This window comes from Chaetomium fimeti, assembly GCF_033439085.1.
Source record: "Chaetomium fimeti strain CBS 168.71 chromosome Unknown B0H64scaffold_2, whole genome shotgun sequence".
Taxonomy (NCBI): domain Eukaryota; kingdom Fungi; phylum Ascomycota; class Sordariomycetes; order Sordariales; family Chaetomiaceae; genus Chaetomium; species Chaetomium fimeti.
The window spans coordinates 21782-45930 of NW_026944330.1; the positions used below are offsets into that span (position 1 = coordinate 21782).

The 24149-nt window shown below is 56.8% G+C and overlaps 7 protein-coding genes across 7 annotated transcripts; 3 read left to right on the forward strand and 4 right to left on the reverse strand.

Moving 5' to 3' along the window:
- Positions 1-241: 241 nt before the first annotated feature.
- On the forward strand, positions 242-1981 carry B0H64DRAFT_65333 (WD40-repeat-containing domain protein). Its single transcript, XM_062808571.1, has one exon. The coding sequence runs from the start codon at positions 367-369 to the stop codon at positions 1552-1554; it is 1188 nt and encodes a 395-aa protein (XP_062661636.1). The 5' UTR covers positions 242-366; the 3' UTR covers positions 1555-1981.
- Positions 1982-2955: 974 nt separating this feature from the next.
- B0H64DRAFT_65463 (permease family-domain-containing protein) lies at positions 2956-5324 on the forward strand. The gene is made up of 4 exons (XM_062808573.1): positions 2956-3285; positions 3343-3413; positions 3475-3681; positions 3766-5324. The coding sequence occupies exons 1-4, from the start codon at positions 3205-3207 to the stop codon at positions 5147-5149; spliced, it is 1743 nt and encodes a 580-aa protein (XP_062661637.1). The 5' UTR covers positions 2956-3204; the 3' UTR covers positions 5150-5324.
- Positions 5325-6369: 1045 nt separating this feature from the next.
- On the forward strand, positions 6370-7997 carry B0H64DRAFT_471462 (uncharacterized protein; the record flags this gene model as incomplete). Its single annotated transcript, XM_062807883.1, has 1 exon — positions 6370-7997. Exon 1 carries the CDS (start codon positions 6729-6731, stop codon positions 7995-7997), a length of 1269 nt encoding a protein of 422 aa, XP_062661638.1. The 5' UTR covers positions 6370-6728.
- Positions 7998-8499: 502 nt separating this feature from the next.
- On the reverse strand, positions 8500-10354 carry B0H64DRAFT_318175 (uncharacterized protein; the record flags this gene model as incomplete). Its single annotated transcript, XM_062800377.1, has 3 exons — positions 8500-8684; positions 8741-9533; positions 9599-10354. 3 exons carry the CDS (start codon positions 10352-10354, stop codon positions 8500-8502), a joined length of 1734 nt encoding a protein of 577 aa, XP_062661639.1.
- A 562-nt stretch (positions 10355-10916) lies between these two features.
- B0H64DRAFT_429403 (uncharacterized protein) lies at positions 10917-14483 on the reverse strand (the record flags this gene model as incomplete). Its single annotated transcript, XM_062805897.1, has 5 exons — positions 10917-11765; positions 11796-11823; positions 11911-13957; positions 14383-14418; positions 14453-14483. The coding sequence occupies 5 exons, from the start codon at positions 14481-14483 to the stop codon at positions 11244-11246; spliced, it is 2664 nt and encodes an 887-aa protein (XP_062661640.1). The 3' UTR covers positions 10917-11243.
- A 2092-nt stretch (positions 14484-16575) lies between these two features.
- Positions 16576-18164, reverse strand: B0H64DRAFT_65540 (uncharacterized protein). The gene is made up of 2 exons (XM_062808575.1): positions 17487-18164; positions 16576-17425 (listed from the first exon to the last, which is right to left on the reverse strand). Exons 1-2 carry the CDS (start codon positions 17907-17909, stop codon positions 16748-16750), a joined length of 1101 nt encoding a protein of 366 aa, XP_062661641.1. The 5' UTR covers positions 17910-18164; the 3' UTR covers positions 16576-16747.
- Positions 18165-20394: 2230 nt separating this feature from the next.
- B0H64DRAFT_318415 (uncharacterized protein) lies at positions 20395-23376 on the reverse strand (the record flags this gene model as incomplete). Its single annotated transcript, XM_062800387.1, has 2 exons — positions 20395-20934; positions 21043-23376. 2 exons carry the CDS (start codon positions 23374-23376, stop codon positions 20395-20397), a joined length of 2874 nt encoding a protein of 957 aa, XP_062661642.1.
- Between the last annotated feature and the right edge of the window lie 773 nt (positions 23377-24149).

The window sequence follows — 24149 nt, forward strand, 5'->3', positions numbered from 1 at the left end:
TGCCCCGGACGAACCAAGCAAACAACGGCAACGATCAACCCCTGTAGGTGCGGCTCTCGTTGGGTGAACTGCGAACCCAGCCCCAGCCGAGCCAATGTACCTGCATCCCACAACATCTCATGACCGCATTTGACATGAGTGGTCTCCGCGGTGCAACCCAAGGCCAAGTGTACAAGTAACGCGAGTTGCAACTCTCGTCACCCGTCACGTCACCTGCCACCTCCCGCCCGGGCTTGTACACGACTAAGCCGCGTGAACAACGTCCACTCTTTCAACCTCCCCCTTACCCCCACTCCCCCGGGGACAGCTGGCCTCCATCCCATCAACCCCCCAAACCAAACTTCGTAAGAGTACCTACCTACAATCATGGCCGACCTACCACCCCGGTTCACAGCCGACCTCGAGTCCAGCCTCGACGTCCCGGCGTCCCTCGCCCCCTCGTCAGACCAGCAGAGCACGAGCAGCCGGTCGAGGCGATGGGACGACCCGCCCGAGGACGAGCCGCTGGGCCCGCCGGAGAACACGACGACCATGGTGTTCGTCAAGTCGGTCACGGTGCGGGCGCACGTGGACTTCATGCAGCTGACCTTCACGCCGTCGGACTCGCACCTGGCGGCCATGGTGCCCAAGTCGACCAACGCGCGCTGCGTCACGCCCGAGGGGCCCTTCAGCCTCAACACCTGGCACGCCGCCACGGGCCAGCGCCTGACCAGCGCCACCTCCCCGCTCGCCAGCCACGGCCTCCGCCTCAACGGCGGCTTCGCCCTCAAGCCGGGCGTCGCCGACCTCATCGTCGCCTGCCCCTTCCTGATCCCCGCCGCCAGCTCCTCCTACAGCGAGTCGTACGGCGCCCTGATGCCGCGCCTCGAGGTCTACGACCTCGGCCGCAGGGAGCGGCTGCTGAAGCAGGACCTGGCCATCCGCGCGCCCGTGGCGTGGAGCCCCGACGGGGAGACGCTGGTGGGGGCGTCGCCGCAGGACGCGAGCCGCATGGTGGTGGTGCAGCTGCCCAAGAACAAGGACGGCTACGTGCGGACGGTGGCCACGCTCATGTGCCACTCGGACGACGTGACCCAGATGGCGTTCCTGCCGCTGTGGGAGAGCGGCGGCCGCGCGCTGGTGAGCGCGGGCAAGGACGGGTTCTTGAGGGTGACCAACGTGGTCACCAAGAGGACGCTGCAGAAGGTGGAGATCGGGGCCAGGGCGCCGGCGACCATGATGCAGGTGTCCAAGGACGGCAAGCTGGTGGTGACGGTGTGGGGGAGGGACGTGGTCCTGTGGTTTCTCGAGACGGGGAGGGTGCACAACTACAACCTGAACGCGATACGCGTGAACGAGGGATGGCCGCTGGCAGTTTCGCCGGATTGTAGGTATCTGGCCTGCCGGAATGAGGAAGGGTTTGATGTCATGGACGCCCAGACGGGGAAGTTCAGGGGCGAGTTTGCGTGGCCGGGAGAGACCATCACAGTGGCAGCGTTCAACAGTGATGGGACACGTCTGGCGATTGGGGACCACGCTGGGGTGTTGCAGTTGTTTGAGATTATCACATCATGAAGAGGGGAGGGCCCGCAGAGTTGGCTTCTAGGGGTGGGCGGCCAAGGTAGAAAACAGCATGGTATTCGGGTGCGTGATGTATGACCATTCAAGACTGTTGGCAATGGGTATCTGGGGGCAGCATCTAGAGAGGCAAAAGCGATGGCAACCCGGCAAGACTTATTATTCGCAATGATACCAAATTGATTACATCTTAGCAAGCTTTTATAATCGTATTAAGTTCAAATGATTCCGAATCCGTCATCAGTCGCTCGTATCCGCCCCGGTAACGACACCAATGACCAATTCACATTTTGAAGCAGTTGAGCCATTATCAACACGGCTCCCCGGAAAGCTACCCGAGTTGCTCTTTGCGCGTTTTAAACACCATTGTGGTCAATCTGGCACTCCACTGACAAGGTCGTTGTGGGAAGCGGAGTTGTCATCCAGGAGGAGGTCCCGGCCCGACAGTGTAAGATGAGACAAATACGCGCCCCGATAACAGCGGACAGCATCCCAGCGCGAGCCGACCCTGCCCTGACCCCATAGTCAAGACCCCACATTCAGGTTGTGTTCAGCATGGCCACAGCGAACCACTCACGGCATCTCCAACAACCTCCTCCCAACCAGTCCGCCAATTGCAGTTCAGAATAAATGCCAGAAACGGAAAGCTGAACACAGTCGAGTATCGGCGCCGCCCTGGTGCGCCAGGGGCGGAGATCGGACGGGCCCGCACGTTTAGCTGTCCGGGGAGCGCCGTCTGGCGTCCGAAGCCTCGTCCCAACTGATAAGGCAGGCTCTCGCGTGGTGGTAACGGCTTATCAGTGGGATGGTGGTGGTTGTGCATGAAGGAACCCCCTTCGGGTTAGCACCGCATGCGAGCAATGGGGATTACCAGGATGGCCAGCCGAGGCAATCAAGACTGCCCCAGTCTTCGTCCTCAGAGATATTCATCAGAGCTGCGTCCGACAATGGGGCTATTCATCGTATCACTCCTCGGCCTTCATCATAAGGAAGGGCTTCTTCGAGACAAAACAAGGCCGGATGACATTGAATGCACGATGTTGATCCAAAACAGTGGAAAACAGGAGTGCCCTGGATGTGACGTTAGCAAGAGGGTGATCTCATCGAGCACTAGCGGCGATAGTTCCCCGCAAAGTCGTCCCTGGTAACATGAAGTCGGCCGCTGGATGTGCGTCAAGCTCGTCAGGCACGCGCCAGGGAACAGTCGTCTGAGCAGATACTCACATACTGGCGTGTGTGGGGGTTTCGATACATCCTCTTCAGCTCTTTTTCAGCTGTTCTTCAAAGGTCTGCCTTGTCACCATGCCCACTCTGCCAAGTCTGAACATGCTGCTCCATACTTGTTCAGAAGCTGGTCCCTGTGGTGGTCGAACAGATAAGAGATTTTCGCGAATTTTTTCCCATCCATCCCTCCATCCCACTTAAACCCGGGGTCGCGCCAAAGGGTCCCGAGCCCCGGTTCGCGCCGGTATTAAAGGTTGGGTTGCCACCCACAACCATCGCAAAAGCTCGAGTTCCCCAGCAACGCTCTCTCCCAGGTTGGGCTTGCTGAAAGCTTCACCGCCGCCCCCAAATTACCTTCGCTCAGTCCTCACACAACACCCCAACCGACACCGTGAGTGGTCGCTCAAAGAATTCGATATCAGCATGGGTTGGATTGAGAACACCAACCGGCGGATCGCCACCGGTCCGGTCGGCCGCTGGTTCAAGCTTGATGGATGTGGACATGTGAGCATTTCAGGCCGTGTCTGATGTCCGGGAACACTGCTAAAGGCTGCCCAACAGCCAAAAGAGAGAAAGGGGTCGTATTTCTTTACCGAGCTGCGTGCCGGTCTTGCGACTTTCTTTGCCATGGCGTGAGTCGACCCGCCCCGGGGCGCTGTGAATTACCGGGACTGATACTGATGCTGCTCCCAGGTACATTATCGCCGTCAATGCTAGCATCGTTTCCGACAGCGGAGGCACGTGTGTGTGCAACGAATCGGCGACCGCAAACTCGGTCATCCCCTGTGAGAATGACACCCAGTACCTCCTCTGCAAAGCCGACATCAAGAAAGACCTTGTCACAGCCACTGCTGCTGTCGCCGCTATGGGAACCTTCTGTATGGGACTTTTCGCCAACCTGTATGTGGAACGCCCCCTGTGGCCCCCTTCGACGTTGTATGTCGAGCTTAGAGGGCCGTCTGTTAACGCGAATTTGTTTGGTAGACCGGTCGGAATCGCCCCTGGCATGGGATTGAACGCATATTTCGCTTACACGGTTGTTGGAAAACATGGAACTGGGCCGGTCCCGTTCGAGGTCGCCCTGACGGCCATCTTCATCGAGGGCTTCGTCTTTTTCGGCCTTGCGATTCTCGGCTTGCGGCAATGGCTCGCTCGTGCCATCCCCCGCTGCATCAAGCTCGCCACGAGTGTCGGTATCGGGCTCTTTCTCACTCTCATCGGTCTGACCTATGCCGAGGGAATCGGCCTCATTGTCGGCGGCACATCAGTCCCCATCGCCTTGGCGGGATGCCTTCCAGAGCTTAGAGACGCCGATGGGCAGTGCCCAGACGGCGTCAAGATGCGCAGCCCCATGATGTGGATCGGCATCTTCTGCGGTGGCGTCTTCACCGTCATGCTGATGATGTACCGGGTGAAGGGCGCCATCATCGCCGGTATCATCCTCGTTTCCGTCATCTCCTGGCCCCGCACCACGTCCGTCACTTACTTCCCCTATACCGAGCTCGGAGACGCCAACTTCGACTTCTTCCGAAAGGTGGTCGACTTCCACCCGATTCAGAAAGTCCTGAACGTCCAACGCTGGGACGTCAGCGACTACGGTGGGCAGTTTGGCCTGGCGCTGGTCACCTTCCTTTACGTCGATATTCTGGACACCACGGGCACACTCTACTCCATGGCTCGCTATGCCGATCTTGTCGACCCCGTCACTCAGGACTTTGAGGGCTCCACCTGGGCGTACATGGTCGACTCGCTCACCATTTCGATCGGCGCCGTGTTGGGCACTCCACCAGTCACTGCCTTTGTGGAGTCTGGCGCGGGAATCGGTGAAGGCGGCAAGACGGGTTTGACGGCCATGTCAGCCGGCTTCTGCTTCTTCATCTCCATCTTCTTTGCGCCCATCTTCGCGTCGATCCCTCCGTGGGCGACCGGCTGCTTGCTTGTGCTAGTCGGCTCCATGATGGTCCAGGCCGTGACCGACATCAACTGGAGGTACCTCGGAGACTCGCTCCCGGCCTTCGTGACCATCGCCATCATGCCCTTCACCTACTCCATCGCCGATGGCTTGATTGCCGGGATTTGCCTGTACATTTTGATCAACACGCTAGTCTGGATCATCGAGAAGGCGTCGGGTGGCCGCATCGTGCCCCCTAACAAGGAGCTCAAGGAACCATGGACGTGGCGGACCGAGGGCGGAATCATGCCCCCGTGGATGAGGCGGCTGGCAAAGGGAAAGAAGGTCTTTTGGCGTGATACTCCGAACCCATCGGTGTCTGATGCTGAGGGTGTAGCGGAGAAGATCGACGGCAAAACGGTGGATTCGGATAAGGATACAGCCGTTACGACAGGCCGGGGTCAGAAGACGGCATAGCAGAAGTGAATTAGCTGCCACGCATCTCCACAGGAGATGGTTGCAATGTATTCCGACTCAACTTTCCGAAGTCCACGACCCAAGGGTCGCGCCGCAGGTGTTATTACTCCCTTTCCACGCCGTCCCATAGCCCCCGGGACTGGGCAACTCTGATGAACAAGCGAGCCGTGAGGAGTCCTAGCCGTGAAACGACAGAAACGAGATCCCAAGTAAGTATACGCCCGAAGGCCGGTGGGACAGCGGTTCCACAGAGCATGGCGTCTTGCTGACCCTCAGTAGCTGTGTCGACGACGGCGATGACGCTTTCGACTGTAGCGTCTCGATGATGAGACAACCGGGCGCGGAGGGCTTCGCTCTATCGCCCAGTCAACGCGATGTGATTTCGATCATGGTCGTGAAAGACTGCGGTACCGAGTTTCTCATCGACCGGGAACGTCAAACTCTTGCTGGCGGAAGCCTTGGAAGAAGCCGGGTTGTGGTGAAACCGACGTTGTTCGGATAGGCGGCACACAACTGGTGCCAGACCAGATCGTGGTGCCCATGGCGGTGTCTCGAGGCTTTCTACGACGCGGTGGCGTTCTTTGCCGCATCCGAGGTGGTGCCAATGCAGTCTTCATAGACCAACTCTGTGGGCCACGCCCTCTCACCATTTTAGTCGAGAAAGTCAACGAGGTCTTTGGCGTTTCCTGTGGTTTAGAGTTGCGACTCAACAGGATACCGTTCTTCATAGCTTAGACCTCGCTAGACCATGTTGTTGATATCCTCTTCCCTCCGTTGTTCGTGAACTCGTAACACAATACCATCAGAGCGAGCAAATGGTCCGCCCGACGTCTTCTCCCTCGTCATCTTGTCGAATACAGCCGGGCTTTTGAGTGAGTCAACCGCGCCCGCTTCTTCGGTTGATGTTGCTCGTCGGATTGAGCAGCTTCTGGTGAGACAGGCCAACCTGGTTGACCTGGCAGCTAGCTGCCTTGCGGTGCACTGCTCATTGAGTTCGGATGGTGGTTATTGGCCCTTTGTGTTCCGGCCTTGTCGAGGACGATCTGTTCCGGCTAAGTACCTAGGTAGCAATTATACCACGAGGAGGCTGCAACGGTAACTCGGGTCCCGTTTCCCGAAAAGAATCACGTTTGTACATGTACAATTACGCGGTAATGTTGTGTGAGAAATTTGTCCCATCGACTCGAAGCTATCGCGGGTAATGGATGACCTCTAGCTCTCGTGTTCATTTTTGGAGGGGTGGTCAACTTGCCCGGCCTAAGAAAAGTTGTGAAATTGCCTGATGCCTCAGCCGGAAATACTACGAAAAGTGCTATCGGCACGAAGGAGGGACCTATCGGGCACCTAATCTTACAGTACATCGGCTGAAATTTAGGCCGTGCATTTTGCTGTAAGCAACCGACAGTCATACCTATTCCTCCGCCATCCCACGGAAGATCGTGGCGCCCTTCAAGGACCCTTGGAAGAAAACTCGCACAACAAAAGAGAAGGCGTTGCAGGATACCTCTTTCTACACCCAGGGCTCCCTCCGTCGTCTCTGGCATTCAGCTGTTCCGTCACCATCGAATCTCTCCAAGTCATGGACTCGGCACAGCGACTCATCACCATCTCCTGCCACTGCGGCGCCGCAAAGCAGTCACTACCAGCCGCCCGAGGAGACACCCAAGACGTCTTCTCCAACCTGTCATTCTGCCATTGTGACACCTGCCGCTACTCGACAGGCCTTCTGTGTACCTCCTACTCACCCGTCTCTCCTCCATCTACCGCCGGGCTGACGAGCTACTACGTCTCGCCGGCATCAACCAGATACTTCTGCTCAACCTGCGGATGCCACGTTTTCCGCGCCCGACACCCATCTCCCACCGCGCCCTCCGATGAATGGGAGTGGGAGGTAGCCACGGGCACCATCATCGACGCACCGGAGCCAAGCCATACCCCAGAGAAACTTCACCACCAACACACCAACGCCACCAAAGACGGCGGTCTCTCACCCTGGCTCCAAACCCCTCAACCTTGGCACCACACCACTCAACCTACTCCCCCAAACGACAACAACGACACGCTCCTTGCCTCATGCCACTGCACCTCCATCACCCTCCTCATCACCCGGGCCTCCGCCTCCCCGTCCCCAACCCCCAACCCCGACTCCCCCTACCCCGACCTCCTCTTCCCCTACACCACCACCCCTCCCACCACCATCCTCAACCCCTCCCACGAGAAATGGTATCTCCGACCCACCCACCCCAACCCCTCTCCCCCCTCAACCTCCCCCTCCCCAAAGGAAACCCACCACACCACCCCCTACCGCGACCCCTACCGCTACCTAGCAGGGACCTGCGCGTGCCAACCATGCCGCCTAACCTCGGGCTTCGAGATCCAGACCTGGGCATTCATCCCTCGCCACAACATCAACATCGCCATCAACATCGCCAACATCACCGTCATCGGCAGCACCGGCACCGTCCCCACAACTAAGCCTCCCTCCTCCTCCAGCCCAGATCACGCCCACGCCCAGTACCAACCACTAGACTTCTCCCACCTACCCGCGGGAGTCCCGCTCAGGAAGTACGAGTCCACTCCCGGCCGGGCGCGCGAGTTCTGCAGCGTGTGCGGCGCGACCGTCTTCTGGCACGACACGTTCCGGCCCGATCTCATCGACGTCAGCGCCGGTCTGTTCCGGGCCGACGAGGGGGCGAGGGCGGAGCGGTGGTTGGAGTGGTGGACGGAGCGGGTCAGTTTCTCGGAGGAGGCCGGGAAGGGGCGGGAGGGGGGCGCCAAGGTGTGGGGGGAGGGGGTCATTGCGGCTTTGGAGGGGGGGTTGAAGGGGCGGCATCATCATCACGATTAGGGAGCGTCATCAACGGAGAGGTTCGCGGGAATTCGGTGGCATGCTTTTGCGGCGGTGTGGCGGCGTCTATGGATGGTAAATGCTCTATCATGCGAGTCGCCCGCGAATGCCGCTAGATATAGCAACCCGGTAACATGGAGGTGTGCACCCCAATTCAGGCGTACAGCGTAATAAATGCTATTTCGATATGGTGCCAGAACTCCAACTTATGCGGCTGCCGATGCTGTCCCCTTTCTTTTCGAACCACGGCCGTTAACATACCAGCGTCGCTCGACGCGTTACAGGGGCCTGCATACCTCTCTCTGGGCCGTGATTGCGACAACTTGGGCTACCCGTCGGAGACGAAACCACCTCGGGTATTCGTAAAAGGCTGAGATTTGGGCGGAAAATGGGTTGGTGCGTTGGGTGGTAAACAGGATCTTAGCGGAAGCCGTGGCTGTGAGCACGCGAATGCTAGTGCTCATATTTCCTGCTTATTGTCGCCATTGAAACGGCGGGAAAGCTAAGCGGAGATAGCCTCGACTACATTCTCGGTGCGAGACTCCCCAATGGCGGGAGTGTTCGTCCCCGAGTTATCCTGCGAGTTCGCCGCGTCGCTGGCGTCTACAGGGCTGCCGGCGCGGCCATCGCGTTCCATCATCGCCGCCAGGCGGGCAGCTCGGCCTTCCTTCTTCCTCGGGACGGGGGCTACAGTAATGTTAATAAACATCCGAGTTAAATACGAAAAGGGCGCAACCACTCACCTCGGTTGTTCTCCTGTACGTAAAACTGCCTTAGAAGCGTCACGGCCTCATCACGGCCCCATCCCCCCTCGGCCTCGTACCCTCTCTCAATATTACCGCCGTCGCCCGGGAGCTTAGAGGTCTCAATTGAATAAGGAATAAGGTTGTCGCCGCTGTTAGCCTCGTCTATCGGATTATGCCCCTCGGGGGCGACGTCGGTCGAAGCTGGGCGGCGCTCGAGAACCGGCCTCGCGATACCCTTGCCGTTCTGGGGCACGGGTGACGGAGGCGCGGAAGCCATCGTGTACGGCGAGTTCTTGTGGATCCGAAACACGCCACCGGTGCCTCCGAACTTGTCGTTGACGGCGCCGAAATAAACCTTCTTGACCCCGAACTGGCGGAGCAACGAAGCACACATGACGCACGGCTCGACCGTGACGTACAAAATGCATTCAGTGATGACGGATGGGTTCACGCGAGGGGAGGGGTGAAGCTTTTGCCCGTACGGATAGAGGTGGCCGTCCTTGGGGTCCACGTCACCCCAGGTGCTGGTTTCCTCTGCGAGTTGTGCTTCATTGGTCGTGTCACCAAGGGGCAATCTGGCTCTGTCTCCCTTCTCCCGGGATGCATTGGCCGTAGGTTCGAGATCGGACTTGGGCGAGTAAGACAACAAGGCAGAGATGGCCATGAGTTCGGCATGCCTCGTTCCATTACGCGTGACGTTGGTTGCGTTCATGCCTCTGGCGATGATCCGCCCCTTATACACGAGCACACATCCGACAGGGGTCTCGTTGGTTTTGAGAGCGAGTCTGGCCTACGATCACGTTTGGCCTCAGTTAATTGTCCACTAGAACTCGATGGCAACGATCGGATACTTACCATATCCAGAGCCTCCCTCATAAACCGGCTATGCATGGCCCTCTCGGCTGCCTGCTCAGGCGTCTCGACCTTGTCCTGGATCTGCACAGTGACGCCGTCCAGCTGAATGGTTGTCGCAGTCTCCTTCGGCTTACTAGTCTGAGAAACTGTGTGCGTGAGAGGGACCGGAAGGGTTCGTGTAACCTCCCCGGCAGCATTGCCGCTAGTGTTGTCCGGGCCGGACTGCTGCGGCAGCGCGCCGTTCCGGGCGACTTGCTTGCCGATTCCATCTTCTTCGTTGGTACCTGCGCCATTTACCACATCTTGAAGCGGACCCGTCGATGTCTCGACTGCTGTACCGGTCTCTTTGAGCTCCAAACGGGAGAGTTTGCGACTGAGCTGGCCGTCAACTTCGGCTGGCGAGGCCGTCGTCAGCAAAGAGTTTTCCTTCGTAACAGGAGGAGTGCGTGGAAGAGTCGGCGCAATTTTGGAAGCCTGTGCATGTTGACCCCGTGGCACAGACGAAGATGAGCTGCCCGCCATGTCGTCGTCACTGTGGCGACTGCTGTCGCCAACGTTGGTGTTGCGGAATTCCTGAGAGGGCGAGGCAGAAGTAGAGGTCGAACAAGGAAGGATTGGCTGGTTTGGTTGGTGGAAATTGGAAAATAGGTGAGCCACTTGCAGGGTAGTGTTGTAAGGAAACAGAAAGAGCGACTGCAGAAACGCCGTGGTTTTGAGGCCGATGGCCGAAACCACCCTGAAGAACGTAGCTGCCATTTTCACCACTGGATGAGATAACTCTATGCCCCCACTGCTCTCATTCACAGCCCATCCGGGTCACTTTCGAGATAAAAATAGTGAACAGCCAACGAATGTTGCCGGTGAGTACGGAATGTATAGTGAATGAGAAAACAAGAGGGATGGTGTATCCGAGCGGAAAGGGTGCCGAGGTAGTTTGTTCATGTACCTTTTACAGCACCTCAGTGTTAATTAGAGGGTAACCAAAGGTTTCCGGGTCTTTGCCCCGTGGTTTGGAGGCGAGGTCACTTCTAAGTGGGCGTTTGCAATGTCTCTTTCATGCAATTTTCAACGACGTCGTCCAGATACATGACACACGAATTTATTATTGTAAGACGGAGGGAGTGCAGAAATCGGTGGCTCTCCGATCGAAAGTGGGTCATGGTAAAAATTGTCCGATATGCAACTGTGGAAACTTCGAGAGTTGCATATGTAGGTAACTATCCGATCATCACTTGCTTTGTTGCAGCGAGCGCAAATGAAGGGGCTTAACAGGATGCGAGAGAAGAACACATTCACGGCGAGCGAAGGAGCAATTGTTAAGTTTTCAATGGTCTGCGAGGACCTTCAATTGTCAAGCCCGAAGAGCGAGCACTACCTGCGCGGAAACAAGGGCAGGAAAACAGAGCATCGTCCCTCGAGTCAGACCTCACAGCCCACTCAGTCGTCCTCCCCTCAAACTCATACCACAAACCAAGCTTCTCCGCTGGGCACGGAGCAAGCCCTGAACATAGCATATCCAAAAGAAGAGAAGAGGACGACCACATGTCTCATATCCGACCCGGGGTATCATAGTCAAAATGCACTCGCTAGCAACAAACAGAAGCAATCACAAACATATCAGAACACTTGCCGGACCACCAGGGCTTTATAGCCTTAGCAGTCGCACCGTTGGCGGGCGAGGCATGGAGCTTATCGCCCGCCGGGACGCGGAGGACCGGAGATCCCCGAGGCCCGTGACGACCGATTGGATCTTCAACTTGACGGTGTTGAGGATGCCAGACGGCGTCGGCGGTGGCAAGGTTTTCGAGGCGACGCATGTCGCGCTCGACGGCCCGGAGCACCGAGGTGCTAGCCGGGCCAGTGAGATGCTTGTGATGGCAAGTATGTTGACGAGGTTGACTTGATTTGCCAGGTGTGCTTGCAGGGCAGAGGCACAGATGAAAGAGACAAGACCGAACACGGCAAGCTGGAAGAAGAATGCGTTGAGCTTCACATCTTCCCCAGCGACGTTGCGCCGCGTCGGCAGGGTCGAGAACAACATGGTCGCCAAAGTGGCGTTGCCTGCAGCAGTGGCCTGCGGCGCGGCATGTTGTTCCTCTTCAGGGGTGGGCGATCCGGATGCACAGTGAGCCAGAAGCTGCCTCGACTTGGAGCACATTGTGTAGCTCTGCCCAGAGCGTGGCAGGCTAGCACGTACGGCGCCAGCAACGGCCTTGGGTGATTGACTGAGGACCGTTGAGGTTGCTGTCTCCGTTGCACGCGCTGACGATCCGCGACCAGGCACGCCAGTCGACGGCGATGACAAAACATACGCGTCAAGCTTGCCAGATCGAGTAGCCTTGGTCGGTACGTGCGAGCGCCCAGGTGATGCCAGCGAGCCCCCAGGGGGTGCTGATGTTACCCTCCTGGGTCGAGGTGCCCTGTTCGGACTAACCGACGACTCGGGGGCGTTGGCAACCACAGTGCTGGTGGCGTTGTAGAGGGCGGTCGGTGCCGAGGACTGAGAAACCAGTGACTGGTCGGACGAAGTAGCAAATGCGTCCGTGTTGCCGCCGTCAACGCGCCTGTGGCTACTATAGCCGCCATCCCCATCTTCTATTACCCTGTTGTGATTGGTGCTCAGCTGCGGGTTGGTGGGTGAGCGATGGGCGCTGGGCTGTGGTTTGTCATGGAGCGTATCCCCAGGATCATAATACCAGGCAAGATCGTGGATCGCGGTGGTGGCTGTGTGATTCTCACCCCCGTCTGACTCGCCGGTTGGTGTTGTCCGAGAGACAGCCGCAGATGTTGATGTGGGAGAGATCTGAGGTGAGTGCTGGGCAACGGAACTGGTCGATTGCGGGGAATGCTGTTGGCTCCCGAGATCCCTCATCTGGAGAAGAGGGTCTTCGTCAAAGACATCAGGACCCGGCGAATAGAGGTTGAAGTCCAGGTAGTTGGTGCCATGGGCGACCCCCGGGTTCAGATAGGGAACAGCCGGGTCCTCGAGTGAGAACTCGCCAGGAACGCCAACCGCATATTGGGATGCGGTGGCCGGCGACGCCTCCGAGCGACCTGGGGTAACTGGCGTGAGGATCTGGGATGGCGAAGTCGCGGTTGAGCCAGAGCTCGGGGAGAAGAAGCTGTGAATGTCGGTGAATGAGTCGAAAAGGAAGTCGTCAATCGCAGACGTGGGAGCCATCTCGACTGGCTCCTGGTCGAGGGCGACGAATTCGTTCCAGAATTCCTCGGCGTCTTGAGGATAGCTGGTGTCCAACGATGGGAAGGAGAGGGACTCGGTTGCCGAGTCTGCCGCAGTGAAATCGGTTGCCGCATTAACCGCCGCTACGGGGGTTGGCTCTTCTGTCTTCTTCGCCCTCTTCGCAGGCTTCTGCTCGGCTTGCGACGCGGAAGACTGCGAGGCGTTCCGCTTCCTGTGGCTGGGGTCGCAGCGGATCTTCTTCTTCTTGCACGCGTCGCACGCCTTGATGATCCGCATCAGGTGTGCGTGATCCCGCTGCTCCTTGGTCTTGCAACCCCGGGAAGCCGAGTTAGTGACATCGCGGCCATCCTTGGTGAGGATGCGCATGCCGGGGTGGCTTGCAAAGTCCACTGCCTGCTGCCGCGAGCTGGAGGAGCTGGACTTCTTGGATGCAGAAGAGCGCGGCTTGGGCGCCGAGGCCGCCGGAGCAAATGGCGCAGGAGATTGGGTCCAGGAGCCCTGGTCGGAGAGGACGGGAGAGTGGTTGAAGCTCGATGCGTAGCCCGAGTCGTAGAGGGCGGAGGTGGCCGGCGATGCAGCCACCGGAGTGAAGGACCCCGAAGGAGCGGGGTAGAACTTGAAGTTCTCGCCGGTCTGCCGGGAGAACTCAAAGAAATCCATGGAGATGTGGGCGCGCTTGTCCTGGATGGAGGCGGGGCCAGGAAGAAAGGCGTTGATCATGTCGTCGAGTTCCGCGGTGCCAATCGCGGGGAGCCACTGCAGGGAAGCTCCGAGTGCCGGTTGGCAAACGGAGAACCCGCTGAAGGCACCGACGGAGCCGTGTCGGGCCATGCCGGTCATCGGTACGGATGTATCAGAAGGGTCGTACGTGGTCAGAAACAAACCGGCGTCAGGGTTGCCGAAAATGTTACCAAGATCCGTCAGGCTTGGTTTAAGCGCCTGCAACGAGATGGTGTCGATGGTGTTGCTTGGGGGATCCAACGTGGGTGGTGGTTCTGCTTGCAAAGCGGGATTGTGTGGCAGCGATAGCCAATTCGAGCAGCTCGGATTTCGCCGAGTTTGTCGAAGACGAAATGCTGGGTCGGGTGCACAGGCAAACGCAGAAAGGAGGTCTTCGAAGTGAAGATCTCTCTCGAGGGAGCAGATGTGCAAGATGGCTGCGCCACAGAAAAAACAGCTTGACAGCAGTCGGGCAATTGCACTGACAAATTCCGATCGCTCGATGGAAAGGAAAAGGAAGAAAAGGCAGAAACGCGTCCGAGGAGTCAGGCCGATATTTCACTTCCTCTTCGTAACAAGAGCTGCTGCACTGGAACCAGGACTCCAAGGCGCAGCGAAGGTTGTCTCCCCCAGCATTTCGGCGAGCCGAATCAGGAATAGCGTCTTCCGGCTGGATGATGGGACAGGTACCTGAAACTTAACCTTTTTCTGCGCAGCCACCAAAATGAACTCATTTGGCAACTCGAAACAACCTCGCTCTATCGCTCGGGTCGGGCAAGAAATTCAGTCGAGACAGAGTTCGTAATTAACTCCCGACCAGCAAAGACCTTTTACTCGAGTTGCATGCCAATCAAAGACCCACCTTCAAGCTCCCGAGTCACCGCGGCACCGGGAAGTGCTACATTATATTCTCATTCCTCCGTACCAGTAACCACCCAGCCGCAGCGGAGAAGCGACCTGCATGGTTGCAGAACACGGCGAGCGATTCTCACCCAGGCCGTTGCTCCACACCCCACTGTTCCAAGGGACCTTCAGTCTGACCCAGGGACGTCGGCATTGCGATGACGACGAACCCAATTGGCCAGCATTGAATGAGTCAATCGACAATTCCGCCGGCCTATCGCGGAAGGGTGCTCTTTTGGCGTTGCTCCTGTCCCGCACAGTGTTCAGCAATTGCGGTCGAGGACAGCTTTTGGCTGCCATCCCAGGGAAGCCCAGAACTCAGGGCCAGCATCCAGAGACCTGCGTGGGTTTCCTTTCTAACTGGGCGGCCTCGGGATTATATGTAATTATTCGTATCCCCTGTTCTTGTCAATCGATGCGCCGGGCGACAAGCAGAGGGCTCTTCACAAGGTTGACCGATGGGGCCGTTTGCCTTGCCAGCTTGTGGAGCTGCAACATTCATCTTGGCACAGTGTCAGATTCCCCCGGCCCTGGTCTGTGCAACCCCACATTCAATTGAGTCAATCTGTCTGCCATCCCATCCTCCGCCTCGTCACGGGCGCTGTGGGATTCGACAATGGTTAGCCGTTCATTGGCGATGAAACTTGGATGACTCCTCGACTCCGGGATTGTGAAGCTGACTGCTTGCTCGCTTTTGAACGACCATGCAGGGCCCGGATTTCTCGAGTTTGTTTATTGATGTGATGGGTCTCGCACCTGCCAATTCCGTGTTTTTGCACGTCAATGTCCGTCCGCGAACGCAGAACGCACTCGATGAATATCCAGGGACGGACCTCCTTGTCATCCTTGCTCGGGCCGGGATCACCGAGGGACCTCTGAGTACCGAACGAGGGACAAGGCCATTCTAGACAAGAGGTCCCGACCGCCCGATGTCGACATGCAGCTCGGACCACAAGCCGCGTCTTCTCGCTAATAATTGCATCTTTGGATGGATGCCAGATTGCGCCACCGGTGCCTGCGAAAATGGTCTCTGGGATGGCTTTTCAGCAGGGACCAGCTTCGGCGAAAATCCTCGAGGAGGACGCGTCTACCAAAAATGATTTTCGCGTTCAAAATGATATTTGACCCTTAGGAAGAGCGTTGTTTGGGACGATGGACTTAGGATGGGGACTCTGACCCGTGATCCCCATACATAACCCTATCCCTAGCATACCACCGAGCCGCCGCCTCTCAAAGCTTTTGAGTTAAACCCTAACCCTATTCTATGGAGGTCCCTCTAAATCGGCACACGCAAACCCAAGCAAATGCATTGCAATTCAGTCAAAAGGTAGCCGAATTTGATGATTTCAAGTACATTGTAATTGCCTGTCATGTTGCCCTTCATTTCAATAGAGTCGTTCAAAATCCGGGGGACCTTATCAACCAAACGTTTGATTGAGGTTTGTTAAACTACAGTCTACAGTCCAACCTTCCTCCGCAACCTCCTTACCAGGTAGGTATGCAGGGAGGTAACTCTCCCATCCTCTTAACAAGGCCGTTTTAGAAAGTACTGCGTCAGTAACTGCTAAGTGCGTTCAACGGGTATGGAATCTGGGCTTAATGGGTAGTTCAAATAGCTCCCAAGGTCATCCTCCTCCTTCCATTTAGTGACCACATTATTGCCATTTTTCCCACCATAGCTTGAGTCCTTATCCTCTTCTAAAATAAAATAAAAAGAGGAATACCCCTACCTAGGTGCGCAAAGCTAGAGGGCTAAAACAGGCTCGAGAATCTAGTCCCGGTCGGTTGTTATGGTCAACTTCCCATTGTTGTTGCTCGGGATATCATGCCAAACCAAGGCGCTCTTGAAATTGTAGCCAACAGCACCCCAACAATAATAAACACTTCGAAGATCCTCTTCAACCGAAGAGCCTTTTCAACCTGGGCTTCCTTCTCAACCATACATTCGGGGCAATACCTCTCGCAAAGCCTTCGAAGAACCCAGGTCTTTCCCTGAGGGCCCCAGCTAAAGTGGCTCTCATCAGAAAACCTGACACGGCACCTATCTTTTGGGTCGGGGTACCTCTCGAGCATGATTCAGCTATAGTCTACCCGTTTGTCCTGTAACTGTTTGAAATACATTTTCAATGGGAAATAATATTGAAACATTCGTGGCAAACTTTAAAAAGGGTTTCTATTTCTTTTCTGTTTTTACAAAACCGCTGTTCCTTCGCTACTAAGACTACCTAGACATTACATTACCTGCTTTACAATTATTTTTGCTTCTACGATTCTCTTTTACGTATTGTATCTTTTTCCTCTGTCATTTTCTTTTTACTTTCTCCTCACGGAGGCTCTGTCATGGGCACCTGGCCCCAATACCACATCTCCCAATCTGTGATTTGTTGGCATGCAGCGCACCAGCGTAAACCACCAATCTCTAACACTTGAACTTGGCAAGTGACGCAAGCCCATGTATAGCTCTGCCCATAGACCCCTGGTTGATGGCTGGTGGCGAAATGCAGGTTCAGGGCTGGCAGGCCAGGGAGCTTCTCACGGCAAGGTTCGAGCGCGCCGTTTGACGGCGAAGTATTCCATGAAGTTATCCCCCCAAAGCACGTCCATTCTTTGCTATACGGGGCGACCTGTTTTCCGATTGCCACGAGTTCGGGCTGCTGGGTTACTTGTGGGATCGGGCGGTACTGATCGGCTGGGTTCGAAACGGGCAGCTGTGCGTCTTGAAGGAGAGCCAAAATTGGGTCCAGATCCGGTCGAGAACCGGGTTCGGTGTCTTGCAATGGGTCGAAGTCCGTTGGATAGCCGTCATCCACGGCGCCTTGAGGGCCGTGGGCAAGGGCACTCTGCCCGCCCCCGACGCCGGCAAGGTCGGATGGGTTACCGAGACGTGCTTGGTACGGAGTTGTGGTCTCGACATGCTGGGCCGTGTCAACGAGTGACCTGGTCTCTTGTTTGGCGGCTTGGTACCCCTCTTCAAAGAGGGCAAAGTTATGATGGTTCTTGCACTGGCAGACAGTCAGCAACGGCGAAGATAGAAACGGGAGGAGTGCTTTGCGGCTCTCTTACGGGGACTCTGCGTGCCCGACAGTCGGCACAAGCGCCTAGCTTGCGCATCAGGTTTGCTCGTAACTGCTGCACGCCCGTCAACGGGCCCCGGCGGCCGGGTTTCTGCTTTTGCGGCAGATCTCCAACATTCATCCCATCCATCGCCTGCGAGACCGAATACGTGGTGCTTGCGTTGGACGGTGATCGCGACGTTGTCGTTTGAGACGACGACGGGAGTTGGAGATGAGCACCGTGTAGATTTTGGACATTTCTTAGGGACTCTTCATTGAGCGTTTCCTCATAAGCTTGCCGCCACTTGTTGTATAGATCCTGAGTTTCCGGAGTGGGCACGACAGGAGGTCGAGAGGCTGCCCCGGACTCGGGCGCCATGGGGTTAGATGACCCGCCATGGGTGGTATAACTGCGGTTCGAATTCCCCGCCATTCCGGTTTTCGAAGTGCACGAGGCTTGTAATCTGAAATGGTGACGCTCCGAGAGCAGTGGAAAGATGGTTCAGCGAGGTTGTGTTGTTGTGGCAGGAGGAGAGGAGATGAGGTCGGAAGCTTGTTCGGGACACACGGGATCAGACCAAAAAGAAGGTGGGAAGCTGTCGACGGGGCGGAAGGCCGGTTTATATATGATTTCCGAGCTGCCCACGGACCTTGCAAGGCAGAACGTGATCGAGGCCGGGGGGTGATGTGCGCGTGAACGGACACTGCCATGCCTCGCGTTACCGTCCGGGTGCGCACGTGTAAATCAAGGCTGCAAAGAATGAAGCTCCAGGGGAATGCGTGCGTAGCGAGGAAATTAATGGAAAAAGAAAGAAAAGATTACCTAGGTACAGCTGCTAAGTGCTCTGAAAATGCGCCGCCTCCCCCCAAGCCCGGTGATGGGAGGTCGGGTGTTGAGGTACCGAGCCAGGTAAGCTGAAAACTGAAAAGGTAAAGGGGGAAGGGAAAGTAGCTATAGTTTCACCGGGAATTTGCGAGCGTTGGGCATTTAGAAGGCCAACACATCAATACCATCGCCCTATAGGACTCGATACCGCCCGAAAGGCACAGCGAGTTTCCTTTTTCACAGCTCGGTGGCAACTAGGCGCGAGGGCAGTTCGCGCACCATCGCCTCCATTCGGGCATCGCGTTTGGAGAGCGAACCGCCCCGCACAGGGCTGTCAAAAGAGAATGGACGGGCTCCCATTGAAATCGAAGCGACCCTGGACGTGGGGGAGGGGCTCAAATAGGTGACACAACCTCGGGCCCGAGGCCCCAATCGGCGCCCAACGTCACGCCTAGGTACCTACCTCGGTAGCTGGTCGACCAGGTTGGAAGGTGCATGCACCCGGAGGGGTGCAGAGAGCAGGAATTTCGGCGTGCAGAGGAACAGAACCTAAACCTTTTCTCCTCTTTACCTAGGTAGGCTTCAAGTTCTGATGAATCTTGTGTTTTCGCTCTGGCAATAACCAAGACGAAGCTTCAATGCAATGACATTCCCGGGCATCGCTAGGTTTACACCATTTTCTCTCGTCACCGCTCGAACCTTATCTGCGAAATATCTCAGCGCCGCGACCTTTCCATTGGGGGTGAGATGGCGATGATACTGGGGACCCCCTAATCGAGCATTGGCGTTTTCGTGTTTGATATCGACCGATTTGATGATCTGTTCCCGTCTTCATAGGTCCCATCACGTCAGGTTCTGTTATCTCATGTTTTTATGCCCATTGGTCTCGCTTTCTCGTGGGTGCTCCCTGGGGACCGATTACACCCCTGTCTGATACAGGGGGGGTGTTCAGACATTCAGCCCTATGGCCCGATCTTGTTGCGCCACCGGGAAAGACTTCCATGGCAACCAGGGTGTTCCTTGTGAAGCGACGGAGCAGCGATCCAAAGCATTCGGTACCGTTGGGTCCCTTACAATCACGTCACCCAGTGCGGGACTGGTGTGGGACCGGTGGCATGGCGTTGGTTTCTTACCAAGTCCAACCGTAGGTCGGGCTGAGGAAAACTGACAGCACCGCACCAGGAACCCGGGAATCTGGTTCCTGGGTGCCTATTGGCGTTGGGCAACGCCCTGGGACTCTCAGATTTCGACGATGAATTAAGCTGGTGCCCGATCGAGTCAAGCCACCTCCGCAACGTCTCAGACGACACGCCACGAGTGTCTGACAGCGGGCGAGAGTTCCCCAAAGGGTTCGGAGCGGTAACACACAGATATTGCGGTTGGGGGTTCAGGGTGGTGATATTCATGGGGCCGCTTTCCGATTGGAGATCCTCGCATGCCTTTGGGGAGAACCTTACATGCGTCCCTTCGCCGCCGCCGTATTTGCCTCCCCGACTTCTTTACCCCTCAGATAATCGAGACGTTACGCCTAGCAGACGGTGGGTGCAATGGCAGTATTCGTAACCCGGCCACACGACAATTTCCCCATTGATAGGGAGGACACCGGGTGCGTGGAAATTAGGCGGCTCCTGTAAGTGTTGGATATCTGCTGTCATGCAAGAAACGGGCCGAACATGTTGAGCTGAACCCGGGTTTGGCTAAACCGCACACCGGTCTCATCAGAGCGGCGTCACAACTGGATAATAATTGGGTCCAAGGCCACGAAATACCAGAGGCGCGCAATTCTGACTCTGTTATCTTGTCGTCGCTGTGAGGTTCAGAGGGGATTAAAGAACGAAGCTCATAATATGAGTAGCACTGATACTGAGCGTGTCTTTTGGTAGACTTGTTCTGGTCACGCTTCCATCACTCTCTTCTGGAGATGATATGCCACAGGCCCCGTACAATGCATGCACCAGCCACCGAAAGCGAGACAGCATGCAATGCGGCGCCTCAAATGTCGCCGAAGATGAGGCTGGACGCCCCGGACCTCATCCCATCACAGAGACGAGCCGAACCAGGTATCATTGTGGGATCGAAGTGAAGCTCAACTTCAGCCAGGGCGACCATTCTCCAGCAGGTCGTGTGCTTCCCTACTCCAGGGGCCGCCACCCTTTACCGATGCGAAGCCGGGAAACCTCATCTTTCTCTTTGGGCGCTCGCCCGTGGCAGCTTCCGGTTGCGCTGCCGCGGGTGGCCGCCGTGCAGGAATGGGTTCCACGGGCACGATTGACTGAGGAACTTGGCCCGCAGCGTCCGACTTCAATGCAGCCTTACGACCCCGAGTTGCGGGGTTCGTGATCCTGCGTCGAGTAGGCCCGACTGCTGGCGCGTCTACAAGCTGCTCGGTGGCGCCTCTGGTTACACCGGGGCCAATTCCGACATCAGAGATGTCGTCCATTGGCCGTTCAGGCTGTTCTGGAAGACTGAGAACGGTTTCGTGTAACTGTGACCGCAGGGCAATACTACCAGGCAGCACAGGCTGTTGCTCCTGGTTGGCCTCCTGGAGCGTTGTCGTGGACAAAACAACTTCCTTTTCGGGTGTGCTGCTGCTGGAATCAAGGCCACGGACGTCCAGATTTGTGTTTTTGTTCTTACCATCTCCAGAGGGACGGTTTGATATGTGGCGAATGGGGCTGCGATGCGTGGGAGGCACAGATTGCAATGCCCTGGGGTTTGCGGCTTGGTCCTCTTTCGATACCTCGACGACCCTCTCGTGCGACCCAGTACCAGGGATCGTGTCGTGACGAGGGAGAGGAGGTGAAAGGACTCTAGATATGACCTTTTGTGGTAAAGTCGTTTGGGCCTCGGGGACCTCTCCTAGGGAGGATGGCGCCCCGTCCGGCACTGGAAACGCTTCCCTCGCGGGATCCACAAGACCGTTGCCTCCTGTTGAACCATTTGCCGTAGAATGGAAACCCCCAACACTCACGGTTGTAAGGCCTGTATTCGCTACGTTGAAGACGGGAGGGCTGGAGGGCACAAACCCGAAGACCTCTCTGCTCCTGATACTCTTCCTGCTCAGCTTGGCGAGGCGCGGTTTGACCCGTGGCCGAGGCATCTCTTCCCCGTCACTGCCCGCTGGGTCTTCTTTTCGTGCTTTCTTTTTGGAGCGGCCCAAATCCTGTTCATCCAGGTTGGCCTTGCGCGTCTGGCGTCGGGGTCTTGAGATTGTGGGCTCGATAGCAAGATCCGTTGGGGGTTCTTCAGGATCCAAACTTGACGGTCGGTTTGATTCGTTATACGCATGTGCACCGTCTTTGCCCCTTGAAGCTACCCTCCTTCTTCGCGGGGAATGAGACAGGTTCGTAGTTTCGCCATGCATACTGGTTGTGCTATTGTGGTCTGGTTTTGAGGGCTCCAATTGATCCAACTCCGGTTGATCCACCGATTTCGCGGCTGGCGCAATCGAGCTGGCAGCTGCGGTACATGGTGTCGGATACGTGATTTCACACCCAATGTCATCTCCAACTGGAACATCTTGGGGTCCTTGAGAGAGCGCTCGTTGTGGATGAGGTTCCGGTGTGAAGATCTCAGGGGCAACAGGCGATGGCCCAAAAAGTTCGTCCCGCTGTGCCATTGAGACAACATCAATTGTTTCAAGGCCGGTTGCGAGGCTCGGCTTAGTAGCGGTTGAGACGATGGGCGGCTCTAGAGATTTGCCGGTAGAACTTGGTCCGCTGGCAAGTGCATCCTGTCGCTTGTTTCGCTTCGGCCGGTTCCTCTTTTCTGAAAGCAGCAGGAGGCCACGTTTCTGCCTGGGCTTGAGCCGCAGCTCTGTTCTTTCTTCGTCTTGCGGCTCATCTACGGCACCTTGCGCCACCACGGCCGTCAATTCCTCGGCCTGGAGTTGAGTCGTCGACTGTAACGATTTGTTACGCTTTGAGGGCTTCGTTGCATTGCTTGGAGCGCCACGCCGCGTTTTAGTCGCCTTGTTTCGCTCTTCCTGGTGTTGATAGGGCTGAGCTCCGGTAACCGTCCCGGACTCCGGGTCCTCATTCAGGACAATCGCTTGCGAGCGCGAATCCCCTGATTCTGGGTCAACTGCCGCGTGGCCGTTGCTCACGGTATCGGTTCGGTTTGTCACGACTGTCGGCCGTGGATTTTGTGTGGTTACCGCTCTTCCAGATCCCGAAGAGTCCACTTTTTGTCTGTTCGAGACCGCCAAAGGCTTGCCGTCGTTGGAGGAGGTTAAGAGTCGGTTGTTGGTATTTGTCGGTTGTAGGGGAGTGCTCTGGCGACAATTCTGAATCGCGTCTACGGGACCAGAGCGGCTTGAATTCCTTGATGTGGCCTTGAACGTCTCGTTATCCTCGTCTGCGGTGCTCCGATTGGCTTCGAATAGTGTTCTGGACAGAGGCACCACCTCTTTTGCCGTGGAAGGACTGGCACGCGAGGCAGTCCCACGGGAGAGTCCCCGGTCGTCTCGCACATGCCGCGAATTCTGCCCGACTTCTTCTTGGGACGAGGTGACTGATTGTGGGCGATGCGCAGAATTGGCTGGTTGTCGTGGAGGGACCGAGCTAACGGGAACAGCGGACAAGGACAGGGTAGCACCAAACAAGCTTTGGGCGTAGCCCACCTTGCTCGGCGGCGTGATGTCTCGTTTCCTCCTCTTCAACGGACGTGACTCGGTGCGGTCGTTCGGATTGTCGTTGGCCTTCTGCCGTAGTTCGAAGGGAGACTCGTTCGGAACAGAGGCGCGACCGTGGTGGCCTGTTGGAGTCCCCAAGAGGTGGTTTAGAGGCCGGTGTCGGGTCTGGAAGTGGTCTTGCGCACGGGGTGCAGCTAGGGGGGTGTTTGGTGATGCTGTGGCCGGGGATGGGCGCATGATTACTCGTGCTTGACGTTGTTCCTTTTCTTTCGCCCTCTTGTCCAGCAACTCGGACAAGTCTTGCTCCTGGCGACCAACACATTCCATTACTTGTACAATGACACCGCCGCGCTCCAGCTGGACTTCTTCGCCTTCATCGAAGTCCTCTTCTCGCTGCCAATGGAGGTCGCCCACGAAGTTGCCGCGCTCATCGTAGACCATTACGCGCTTGTTGAAGGTGTGGTATTTGAGTCGGCCATCTTCCCATCTTTTCTGTTTCCTCCGGAGATCGTGGGTGAATAGGCAGATAAAATCGAGGACGTACGCGCTGCGTCCATTGTTGCCCGGGTTGAATGACCCCGCGGGGGTCGGCCTCGAGGAGGATAACATGGGCGGCTTGTTGGACAAACGAAAGGTTTTCTGTCATCGCATCAATTTCGACGGGTAGTCTCAGGCGCGACAGCTAGTTCGAGTGCTTGTTGTTGCCTGCCGCAGTGCACAGCGTTGAATTTGTCGGTGGGGGTCCAAGGCCCAGGAAAGCGCGTTTGTCGACGACGCGCTCTCACCTGATCCAGGAACCACCTTCAACTATTTAGCCCCACCTTCCCACTTGTGAGTCAACAAGGGTCATGGTTGGCCCAGAAGTCGAGATGGCTTGGCCCCCAGTGGCCCCGCTCCAAGATGCGGCCCAGGCCCCCTTGATGATGGATCAACGGCCGATTGCTGATGTTTCCCGGTTATTATTCCGTCACTTTGCTGAGAGATGGAGAGGCACGAGAAGGATGGTTGGTGGAGGAGGAAGGCTGCCGCTGAAGGAGTCAATTCCATGTCCACTTTGGCTCCAGAAGCCCCTCTTTGGTTTCCAATGCAGAGCTCCCAGTTCCATTGCCCTGAAGGTTCATGCACGGGCCGAGTGTTTCGGAGGCTGTGCCGCTTGGAGGAACATTTCCAGACGAGCATCGTCGAGGGCCAACGTGTGATACATTCGCGCGTGC